The 12,996-nt window shown below is 35.8% G+C and overlaps 1 protein-coding gene across 4 annotated transcripts in view; it reads right to left on the minus strand.

Moving 5' to 3' along the window:
- Nucleotides 1–12,996, minus strand: part of LOC136339702 (transmembrane and immunoglobulin domain-containing protein 1-like) — a 263,800-nt gene that overhangs the window by 34,730 nt on the left and 216,074 nt on the right. For all 4 annotated transcript variants that reach the window (XM_066283138.1, XM_066283139.1, XM_066283137.1 and 1 more), the window contains exons 7-8: nucleotides 11,406–11,517; nucleotides 8,496–8,674 (exon numbers count right to left, since the gene is read on the minus strand). In XM_066283138.1, the coding sequence (XP_066139235.1) occupies nucleotides 8,496–8,674; nucleotides 11,406–11,517 (291 nt within the window). The remainder of the gene's footprint in view (nucleotides 1–8,495; nucleotides 8,675–11,405; nucleotides 11,518–12,996) is intronic.

A 12,996-nucleotide genomic window follows, 5' to 3' on the forward strand; every position in this document is an offset into this window, starting at 1 on the left:
GAAAGTCAGAAGTGAATTTTGATTAATGGTGCAATCGTTCTTACAGGGAAATGTAAGAAAATTTCAAGAAGAGTCGTAGATCATTGTAAATTATAGAGAAGGTTATTTGTGGTGGAAGTAAATAAGGAACGCTTCCGGTGGAGGTTTTATGATTATGGACATAAGCTGGAGATTACCATGAACGTATTTTTTACCGCGTTAATGGCGGAAACTAATCACGAAAGAAGTCCCTTCATGAATTAAATCACCTGGTAATAAATGACACAACACAAATGTAAATATTCAAATGATTTTTTAGATGACTGGGCTAAACCGTTTCATGTCTCAAAACTGGAAAAACCGGACATTAAAAAAAATCGATTTAAAGCATAATACTATGCTTGAGGGTACATCAGGGACTCGTTTCTGCATTCATTCATGCTCTAACAAAACGAACAATTGTTCTCTGCGCGGCCTCAGCTAGCATGCCTATGATGAACCTGTTCTTTGTGAGAACGAATTCTGTCAATCTTATTTGGATCTGGCAACCGATATTCTAAAGGTGCATACAGTAGTGGAAAAATGTAGAGCAACATTTTAAACGATACAAAATATTTAAACAAGTTTTGCCTTGATATTCATTTCAACTGCAACAAGTACGTCAGAAGGCGTGCCTAGAAGAAAACATTTGCCTCTAGAAGTAAAAGAAGCTATTGTTAATTTACACAAGACTGGTCAAAAGCAGGGTGAAGTTGCAAAGACGTTTAACTTAAACAAGTCCACTGTTTCCCGAATTATCAAACAAAATCGTGTGTTCGGGAACAGTCTGGTCAAGAAGAAATCCGAAAGGACCAAAAAATCCATTAGATATGAGGACAAACAGAGTATAAAATTAGCGAAAAGTGAACCTTTTATTGGCTTCAACACAATTAACCGCCGTATTTCTGAAGAACTTGGAATTGAAGTCACTTCAAGGACTATGAGAAATAGATTGATAGAAGCTCAGTTGTATGGCAGAAGACAAGCCAAAAAACTGCTGTTATCAAAGAGAAACAGGCGGACTCGCCTCAATTTTGCCAAATCACATTTGAGTTGGACAGAAAACGACTGGAAAAAAGTCATTTGGAGCGACGAATCAAAGTTCTGTTTATTCGACAGCGATGGCATGGTCTATGTGAGACGCCCCAAGGGTGGAAGACTTAATCCTAAATATATGTGCCCCAGAGACAAGCACGGAGATGGGTCGATTATGGTCTGGGGCTGTTTCTCGGGCTATGTTGTTGGTCCAGTCCACAAACTGGAAGGCCACGCGGATAGGTTTCAATATATAGGGACGTCTTGGAGAATCAAATGGTGACATATGCCGATAAGGTTATGACCTTATTTTTCAACAGGATAATGGTGCTAAACATACGTCAAAATACGTAAACGCATGGTTTAGGAAAGGAAATATCAATGTTCTGGAACGGCCTTAACAATTCCTTGATCTCGACCTAATCGAGAACCTCTGAGAAATTTTAGACCAAAAGATCCGGGGAAAAAGTTACACGAGTACCGATCGATTATTTGAAACTTTGAGAGAAGCCTGGTGCAGCATGGATCCCATCATAATGATATCAATGCTAATTAGGTCGATGCGCAACAGATGCCAGGAGGTCATTAAAAACAAGGGTTTTTTTACAAAAAATATTTAACAATGCTGTTTTTAGTTCATTTTTAAGAATAAACGTTTACCTTCCTTGAGAGTTGCTCTACTTTGTTCCATCGGTATAAAAACATACAATAAAATAAATGTTGATGTTTCTAATGGTCAAAATATTTCCTTATATGGTGCCTTCATGTTAAACCTACATTGAAATGAGTCCAACTAACTTAGCTGTAATTATGTCATTTTTTTTTAAAGTTGCGCAACATTTTTGCACTACTGTATATAGGAATTTTTTACAATTTTCAATAAATGGTGGCATTCCAGGCCAAGAAAAAACTGGCGGGTTATAGTTTTCATTAAACGAGTTCCGGGATGTCCTTGCTATAGACACTTTAGGATGTACTGGTATAATTTCAGTGATATACAGGGTGTTAGCGAAGTAGCTTTAGTAAATTTAATCATTGATCAAGGATATCGTTTTGAACAAACAAGTCCCTTACAACAGGGGTCATGAATGCAACCGGTTCCCCCAGGAAAAATATCTTTTGAGAATTAGCAACGTCGCGTGGTGTTTATCTCATGTCGCTACCTGCCCAAACAGCCGCATCAACCAAATATGCGTTTTTAATGCATTTTTTTGGATTCCACAACTTTTACAGTTGAAATGTAAACATTATGTGGTGGTTTTTTGATAGATTATTTCGAAAATTCACGTACCTTTTATTTATTGTTGATTGTTATACTGCTTTGCGTTACGCTGCATGCTGAGTATGATTCGCGACATCCGCCTAATTAACGTAAAATGTTATGTTACACATTTTACACCACTCACAACCCAATTAAAAATGTTCGAAGTGTCCACAATGTCCACTTGAGTCCGTGCATACACGACGGCGTTTTAACCAACTTTCCCGTGCACGATGAAAAATTCCGTTTGTCCAGCGGAAAGTTTTCATTCTGGATAACGATTCGCGTAAACGCACCCAACTGCTTCGGAATTTCGTTACGGTTTTCCACTAATCGAGAGCAGATCGCGATATTCGCGTAAATAATGCATTTTCACATGGGCATTGTTCATAGATCGGAATGCATTCGCATGCTAAAAAAGGTCAATTCTTATCAGGTGTCGGGAATTAAGGAATTGCAAAAAATTGTCACAAAAAAAATAAATTCCTCTTCGTCAGCCGAGTCCAGCGCGACGTTGCCGTTTAACGTTACTTTTCCCGCTTAGGTTGTATCATTAGTTATTAACTAAGTTTTAAATTGCTTTTGGCAATGTTATTGCTGGATAATTTGAACTTTCCCTGTTACACGTGAAACAATCAACATATGTCAAATACGTTCTCCATCATTTCATTAAAATTTTAAGCTTATCATAGCTTTGAAGTTGCTAAAGTGAACATTTTTTTTTGGAAAAACCATTAGGTCTTCGACCCCTGTTGTAAGGAACTTTTTTGTTCAACATGATGTCCTTAATCATGGATTAAATTTACAACAGTTATTTCCCTAACATCCTGTATTTAAGAAACAATGTTCATTAGTGCAAATCAGAAAATTGCAAAAGTTCTGCCGCAATAACTAAAGCCGGAGCTTCTTTCTCAACTCATTGTTCGCGTACAAGTATCCTTGCGACAAACTGCAACAAAAATGAGCAAAAGGAAAGATAAAGACATCCTTGGTAGCATACTGAACGCTTCTCGGTATCGTGAAATTCATTTGAAGGCTATATCACGTCAAATGGAGGTTTGAAGTAATGAACTCGGCTTACGAATCTTCCATAGCTGTTCGCCATTCCCAGAAAAGCACGAACTGTTTTCTGCTTAGGAATTCTAAGTTCTTCGATAGCCTCGATTATTTTCTTATCAGCTTCGATTATCTTCTTTGATGGCAATTACACCGACACGAAAGAACGCTACATTTCTTAAGTTACTAGTGGAATCCCCATAGGTACCTTTATCGGTAACAGAAATTGGTACGATCGTGCTGTTCATAAGTTGGAATCGTCATAGAAATGTTAAGTAGGTAAACTTAAACACTAGAAAATCTCAGTAAATGTGAATTGGGATCAACCTACGATTGGTGTCGCAAGAATTGGTGGTAGGGATCAGCAAAAGCGAGCTGGATGGACGAATTTACCACTGAGTTTTTTGATATTTTTTGAGACGATGATCTGAGATTGCGAATTTTTCATAGAAAATTACCATTTCAGGAAAGCAAGAACTTCTTTCTTGTCAGCACTTCGAAGTTCTCGATAAGTGCATTTATTTTTTTGTCAGCTTCGATTCCCTCTCTAGAGGTAGTTATATAAAATATAAGATCTTCACATTTCAATACCTAGCACTCGAAAGTAACGAAGCCTGACTAAACAAGTCTTATTTCCTTGCTCTACAGGATGTCTCAGCATTATAGGACAAAATTTTTAAGAATTATTAAGATCAACAATAGAAGACTTCTGGGTATAAGAATTGGCATCCGCAAAGGTCTCACTAGGGCGCTACGGCCTTGTGATGCTTTAAAACATTTACGTCCAAAATGTGATTTATCGAGTTTTAGAACGTTTTATTTTAATTTGTTTGTACAAAGTAGCACTACAGCAATTTTTCAAAATGTCGTCCTTGAACTTCATTGCACTTGTTTAAGCAACGCATATGGTTTCTGCAAACTTGGCTAAAAATTGGATGATCTTCAAATGCTGGCCGATATTGTTGATGACTATTTGGTTGAGTCATACTTGCTGCCCAATCGTTTAACGAGGCCTATCTACAGGCGTTTTCTGCAAGACATCCTGCCGGATCTTCTTGGAGACGTCCCGTTGAACATTTGACAGCAAATTTGACGGCAACATAGTGGTTCACCTGCACATCTTCTGTTCCAGCTCGTCAGTATTTGGATAGTCAATTGGGACAGTGCTGGATCGGCAGAGGTGGTCCAGTTCAATGACCCCCTAGTTCAACTGATCTGATACCTTTGAATTTGTGCCTGTGGGGACATACAAAGTCTCTGATTTATAAAATGTCAGAGGAAGCAGAGCAAGACCTGGCCATATGAATTAGGGCGGCATTAGAAGTCTTTCAAAAAGATTATCAAATTTTTAGCCAAGTTCACGTAAACCATATGCATTGTTTAAACAACACTGCGAAATTCAAGGACGATATTTTTGAAGATTGCTGTAGTGTGACTTTGTGCAAATAAATTAAAATAAAGCGTACTAACCCTCAGTAAAACACATTTTTACACATAAATGTTTTAAAGCGTCATAAGGCCGTACCGCCTTAAAGAAACATTTGCGATCCCGGGTTCTTATACTCAGAAGTCTTCTATTGTTCTAATTTCTAGAAGTTTGAAGTCATAATTTTGAAACACCCTGTACAAATATCAAATACCTCAACGCAACTGTTTTTAGCCAAGAATATGCATTTTCCCCTCAGCCTCAATTGGAGAAAAAAAATTATGTTTTTCTCGGCAAAAAGCGAATTTGCGTACTTCGCAGCTTCATTTGCAACCCGGCTGTGAATATCGCTGCGGTAGGAAGCTAAACTATTAATATTTCGTATAATTTGTTAATGAAGTGTGTCAAGCTTTTCTATTGGATTAATTCCTGGATCCTCTATAATCTTCAAAGGAAATTACCCTGTTCCGAGTAGTGTCACCATGTTCAAAATGGCGTTGAATTTGTTGTTGGAATTTGAAGTCAAAGTTCGAAAGAGACTTTGTGTCACCCGAAGACTAATCGCCTGGAGCTTTCCCAACTGAAATAAATAACCTCAAGTTAGATGGAAGCAAACACTGTACCCTATCGATTTCCATGGCTCTAGTTCCCGACCAATAATTTTTTGCAGATTACTGAGCGCCTTGTTTATTTGGAGCAATTTGTTTTCACGAAGGGCTTGAGATTTTACCCGCTGAAATTTATTAGCGTCACGGTTTCTGGTTACTGACAAAATTGCCACTAAACAAGAATAAATGAACAGTAAATATACCTTTACGGTTTTGTGTTTCACCGATATAAACGAGAAAATTTATTTGGGGCGTTTCCTTTCAATATTCTCTTGCTTTTTAAACTTTGTGCTTCCCGTATTAAATAAATCGGCTCACGTACACCGACCCTGACAGGATTGACGTGACAATGTACTTGAAGGAGTTTGCCATTTGGAACGTTCCATCGTACGAATAAATCATTTTGCCATGTCGAATAAATATTAGTAGAGGGCAAATGGGAAAATTCGGTTTTGCCGACGTATAGGTGGAATTGACTGGGAAGCTAAGATTTCCTTTTATTATTTCTCCACAGGTATAAGGTCAATCCAAATTTAATTTCCAGAGTCGGTCTTGGAATACTATACGGTGAAGTCTTTGAAATTTTTGACGGGGCACCAAAGTTTCGAATTGATACGGTTCGGTCAAAGTAATTGTTACATACTTTTATAGATTTTTACCAATTTTGGAACTAAGATTTACCACATGAATTGGCGTGTTTTAACGTAAGCAGAATCTTTTTTAATGCTTGTAAATATTAAAACTAGCGCCTAGTTTCTGAATAAAAGGTTATATTTTTGTTACCCCCTGTACGTGGGACTTTAACTTTTCCTCTGCCATTTGCTGCCACAACCTTTTTTTTTTTGAAATTTTTTGTGTCGCACAAAATTTTCGCACGACATAGAGTTTTAGCATTGTTTAAAAGACAATGTTTAAAATAGTCTCACATGATGTTCAAAACACACGTTATTGTCACATTTTGAACATTTGTTCTAAGAAGAAATTAGGTCGATAGTTATTTAGAAATAAAACTTTTTTCTTGTTTGCGTTACGACTAAACAACAATGACGAATTGCAAGGTATCGTAAGTTTTTTGCAGAGAAACAGCATGTCTAGTGATAATTTGACAAAAGGGGCAAAACGGTTAAAAATGAAACCAGTCAGCGGCAGCGGAAAAATTGAAGTAATTCATACGGGGGGTAACAAAAGTAGAAACTTTTATTTCCGAACAACATTAGATACAAATAAATATGCCTAGAATGCTTCTTTTAAAGGAATTTTTTATCAAGCCTTGTGCAGTAATTTTCCAAAACACCCCGTATATAACCAAAAGAGACAAGCCATATTTCTTCTCATTTTATTAAATTCCGTTGATGGTTGAGGCAAGGACAGTAATTATGGTGTTTTCCTCTCTCTAACAATTGGTTCATAAAATATCACCTGGAAAATTTGCGAAGTTTGAAGCTTCTCCCATTCAGCGAAAGCATTCAACGTCGGCATAAATTTCGAGCTCTCAGATAATTTGCTGTAGGTCGCTTATTACTATTTTTTTCTGGCAGACATCTGAACAATTAATCAAAAACTTGATAATACGTAAAAGAATCAAATACCTTCGATTTAGTGTGCCGCTTGACTCCCCGCACCATTTACGATTCTTAAAGAGGTTGCTACCCCGCTTAGGGATGTGACTCTACACCTGCGAATTTATGATCCAAACATGTCTCTCTTAAAAGTAGACTTGACAATATTACGGGTTTTTCCGCAGAAAAAAAATCCATTCAGGATATTTCAGGTGGACTGTTTTAAATGGACTATCGTGTATAATAAGTTATATTTGCAGAGAAATGTATGGACGTTTTCAAAGGTTGATTTCGGTCTAGAAAAATCATTTGCGGAAAAACATCGGTTTTTGCATAAAAATACTTGCTCACCATAATTTTTCTAATTAATTTGCTAATTTGTAACACTTATTCTAATTTACATGAAAAAGAATTTTCTTTTTCAAATTACGCAATCATAAAAACCGTCCTTTGTGGCAGCGTCTGGCGGCGCGCTGTAATTTAATCTCAGCACCACCTGACATAAAACTTACGTCGAGTTTTCAATAAAAAAACCTCAAAGAGCCTCCAATTTCCATAAATTTAAAGAATTCTCGCGCCATCAAAGGAAAAATGCAACGAGAAAATTAAAAAATCTGCATTCATTTAAAGCCGGAACTGTAGCCTTTTATCTTTGGTCCGTACAAGGAGGGCATCCCATCTAAGTTACACAAGAAACGGTTAGTTCGGTAAATAAATTATGTCCCTTTTTGTGAATGAAATGCCTCATTTCATTCTATTCGAATTAGGTAATCTGTTCATGTTCCAAACTCAAAAAAAGTGTTTTTAGGATAGCAGTTATGGCTTTCTCTGTAAAATAAAAGTCCATCAGAGGTCTGCAAAGCTTATTCTCATTCCGGAGCAAAAATTGCCCTTTATACTTAATGAAACTACAAAAAATTCCAACCCTCCTTTTCAAAAATAAACTCTTAATTAAGGCAATAATTAAGTACATATAGAACGTGAAAAAAATTCGCTCTGAACGCTGTCCCTATATAATAAATTCAACCTTTGGTATTTGAGCTGACGCTTTCACAATTTTCTTTCAAAAGCAGCTCTTACAAGCCGTATATTTTATTTCACAGAATTTTGTATGTAAAGAATGGTTTTGCATAAAGACAGAGGTACACGTTTTAATATCTGGAGCTTACATTTTAGTGATTACGCAAGTGGATGACGTTAATTAAATCCCTTTTTAATCTACAATAATTCGAACTAAAATGTCGTTATTTATTTAAGAAAATTAAATTTGCTTTTATCTTTTAAAATTTATTGCGCACTCCTTTCCAAGGGAAATGTTATTCATAGTTATAATTCTTTTTCACTTAAAACTTCAAAGAGCTCTCGAGCTTAAAGCTTCCACGTTATTCTTAGAGTTCCATTGGAAGGAACACTGGAACGGAGATGTTAAGGAGATTCATTAATTTAGCATTTCTTGGAGATCTGTAATTTCTTTTTCTTGATTCTTTATAATTTGAATTCATGACTAGGTAATGTAGGAAAAAGAAACTTACCGTTTAAAATGTGTACATAAGTGCTGGCACCCTGTGCATTGCTGGGCACGCAGGAGTAGTTCCCCGTGTGTTTGGTACCAGCACTGGTGATTGTCAGGGTACTGCTTTTCTCACTTAACTCTGTTGTGACGTTGATGCCCATATCAGTATCGTAGTTGATCATTTTATTGTTATGGTACCTGTCAAATAGAAGGTTGGATTAAAATGAGATTTTCTCCCAATATCTGATGTTAGAAATATTTTACTTTTCAGAATCAGTTAAGTATATGGTACCTAGGAGCAACTAGTTGCGAAGTGAAATACGTTTCCATTGTAAAAATTCGGTGGGTCTATTTTATATCACATTTAAAAATTTACTTTTTAGAGGAACAACGACCCTTTTTGTAGAATCTGCAGGAAATTTTTGCAAGGTTTCCCAGAAAGTTTTTTGAGAAAAGTTGGTTTCACGACTTTATTGATCAGTTCATTTTTTTTCTGAAAAAGAAGACATTTGGTATCATTATTAATAATCCAAATTTCAATCGGAAATGGTGTGCCAAAAGAATAAATAATTCTTAGACTGAATTAATAATGAAGAGATAATGATTTGCTAAAGCACGTTCTGAATGAGAAATATAAACTGCTCCATGAAAATTTGGGATATGATCGAATCTTTATAAATAATATATTGCCTGCTAGGAAATATATTTTCTTCGTATTACTCTGAAAGCGATAAGAAATAATATGCGTAAAAAATAAGTTTATTATTATTTAACATTTTTCTTTAAATCTAATTAAAACATTAATATCGGATGCGACGCCGTTTGAATGGTAGTCGTTAGTTTATTTGATTGTATAAAGGCGTCAGAACATTTTGAAAATGGTTCGGAGAAAGTTGAGTTTAGGAGAACAAAACAGGGCTATAGGTCATCGAAACAACAGGATGTTGCCCTATTGTTCCACGTTTCCCTAAGTGTGATATCCAGATTGTTAACAAGGTATCAACAAACTGGAAACGTCGCACAAAGATGGCTGCTCAGGACCGATTTATCATAGTTTCTGCGCGAAGAGTACGCTTGTGGACATTTACGCATTTCGTTGGTGATCCAAGTTTTCCTCATCTTACAGCAATATCTGCCTATAATGCTATAGAAGGACATTTCCGATTTTTTAATGAAAATGCCTGACCATATTGTGGAGCAATTACCGAACATTTACCTCTTCCGTCAAGATAGCTTGACCTTAACCCCATTGAACAAATATGGCACATGTTGTAAGGAAGTGTTGGAGAAAATCAACCATACCCCGAAAAATGCCGGAACTTCGACAACTTAATTCCATAGTTATGGAAAAATTTACTACAAGACAAGACAAATCGTCTCATTGAAACTCTGCCAAGGCGATGTGAAGCAGTTTTATACATTACGGCACGGCATACGGTGTACAGAGTTTTTCAGATGTAGTTTTTTTAAGTTATTTTCAATTTTGCAAAAATTCTTTATTCTTTTTTTGGTTTTCTTAAATCAATTAAAATTTATCATCAACAATAATTTTTCAACTTTTTGACACGGATTATGAAAAGGAACTAATTCCTGTTGCTAGCTCTAAGCAATGTCCAAAATTTCCTAATGTCCCTAACTTTTCGGAAGCAGGCTGTTTGCATTAATGTGAATTTATAGATTATTTGAAATATTTCTTACGGTTCGATATACATCCTACACATATCCAGAACAAAACCGCAAAAATAACCAAAACATTGAATGAATCATGTCGGGAAAAACTATTTTGTGTATCTGGCATCCCTTTGTGAACCTGGCAATATTAGCTCAGAAATGGAACAAATGGTGTATTATCTGGTTTGTTTTTGATGCAAGTTCTTTCTCGATATTCAAAAAATTAAAATTGAAACTTTAAATTCGGCTGATTAAAAATAGTATTTATGGAGTGAAACCTTACTAAAACTCCATTTACAGAAGAAAATCTTTACGAAGAAAAATTAAATAATAAAAAAAAAAGAAATTCTAAAACCTAGTGCTGGATCAAAAAGCGGAATAACAAAGTTTTTACTTTATTTTGTCGAGACCTTCCGGAAAAGTCAGTTAAATATGTAAATACGTTGCTACAGAAGTTTATTCACATTTAAATGAAATTTTGATCTGATTGACAACAAAATAGTTATTTACATAACAAATTCGGGAAGTGATATTTTTTTGCACGCTGACTCAAGTTGCAGCCTATGAAATTCTATATATTCTATAGGCTATCCCAGAATTATTGGTCCGATTACATACCCGCAGATATAAGAATGTAGATAATTTTGCCTTCGACAAGTTGCTTGTTTTTCTCTCTCTACAGGATTCCAAGCTTCAAGTTCCAATGGTATCAATGTAATTTTTAAAATTTTGTGAATTGGAAATAACTATCATAGTTTTTTATTTACAGACTTGAAATTGCTTTTAAGAGCGTTTTTGAATTCAACAAATACATTTGAAATATCTGTTTCAAGTTGATTTGGTAACTTCTTGTTGTCAGTGCCAATAATTTCAATATTTTTATGAATTCTGATACTCTGGATTCCTCTGTGTTAAAAAGGTATTCTGCAGAAAACTCGAATGATTTTCAAGCTCTGTTCATTTCTGTTTTTCGGTGCATTGCCTTAATAAACCGAACTAAAAATATATTTCGACGTCTTGCAGTGTATGTAGTTGGATGAGTCGCTGCATTTTTTTACTACTTAGCACTCAACAGTCATGCGTACAAATTGTTTTTGGACACTCTCTGTATAAGACCGTCATATTGGCACGTGTTCAAGATTCTCCCCAATATTTAAAACTCCTGAAGAGTTTAATCGGTAAATACGAAGTATCTATAAAATGTTTAGTTGTAAACCTTAATTTCGATATGACTCGTAATAATCAAAAATTCTCTTACCAAAATACATAAGCTGGTGGTTCCGTACTCTGCAGAACCGTACATTGCAGCCGCAGTCCACTGCCTGGTTTGAGATACTTCTCTGAAGGACCCTCTATGACTGCTTTTGCTTCTGCAACCAGACGAACTAAACTTATTACTTTAATTACAAAAAAATATCAAAAAATTTTAGTAAATTTTATCACCCGTCGCTCTTTGCCATGGAACAGAATGGATTATTTTATTCCTCGTTATTTTCGCAAGCATAAGAAAGGGCGACATGAAATTTCATTGCCCGTAGCTTTTTTGTGGATATTCAACATTTATGAATGTGAAACGCTGGCTACATTCAAAAGTTACTGAGAGTTATTACTGTTAATAAAACTGTTTATGAAGTATTATTTTTGCTCAAAGTCTCTGGTGATGACATAAAAGGAAATTTCAGTCTTCCAGGAATGTAGGGGGAAATTTTAATTATTAAAGAGCGGAAGCCTTGACAAGAAACAAAAGCGAAACCTCTCCTTTGATTTAGTTGTTTACCTCCTGATATAAAATACAACGTTAAATATTAGCATCGGTCAGTCAAAATTATGCCGTCATTTCCATATCAATGGAACGAATTCCATAAATTTCCAACTACCAATATCAAGTATTCCTTTATCTAGTCATATGTTTCCCATTTCCTTTTTCGGATCCCTGTCTCTCTGCATATAAACCGTCATAATAAATATGTAAATATTTGTTATATGGATTTTTGAGTGGCGAGAAGTTTTGGTCGGACGTTCTGAATCAGCAGCTGTCGCCAATCACCCTCTTTTGGTCCCATATTCCTCGCAGACATACGGTTTCTTCTCAGTTTTCAGATAGTTGGTCGCCCCCCATGACACATTTCAAATCTATTAAGAGTTTTCCACCAATAGAATGGAATTCGATTTGAGTATCAAAAATGAAAAAAAGTCATGAAATAAATGATAAAATTCACTGTAGCTTGTGGTTAGCGGATTGGCCCACTAATTTGGAACATACTGCAGGGTATCGAATTTAAATGAAATAACTTCGTAGTTCACCTCCCTATACGGAATTCCTCACGTGGGGTACAAATGAGCACAAAGTTAATGTAGGAAAAATTGGTAGCAAATCTACAAAATAAATAGCCTGTTCAAGCAAAGAAGGAAAGGCCAGATAAGAGGACCCGGTGGCATGTTTTTCCACTTAATGGTTTTATGAAATAAGTGTATGCACCAAGTAGGTACACACTTATGATGCTGCGCATGCCCGAAAATATATACACATGCGGGCATAGCTTTGAAAGGACAGAAGGGAAAAATAAAGGGAACCACACACATCTTGTCTGATATAAAAATCTATAATTTTTCCAAGTTTTCCAGCAGAGACGACGTCAACTTCGTGGGTCTCGAGGTCTTAATCAGTATGTGACCCATTTTGTCACTGGAACTCAAGATCTTTCATAATGCTATGCTATTATTTAAGGTAGCACATCTGTTGATGACTTTAAGCCGAAGAGTTGATATAAAAGTGGTTTACTAGGGAGATACAGGATGATAAAATTGTTCTTTTTCTCTTGTGTTCTCTTCTAGTTCCTGCGCATTTC

The sequence above is a fragment of the Euwallacea fornicatus genome, chromosome 6, assembly GCF_040115645.1.
Source record: "Euwallacea fornicatus isolate EFF26 chromosome 6, ASM4011564v1, whole genome shotgun sequence".
Lineage (NCBI taxonomy): Eukaryota > Metazoa > Arthropoda > Insecta > Coleoptera > Curculionidae > Euwallacea > Euwallacea fornicatus.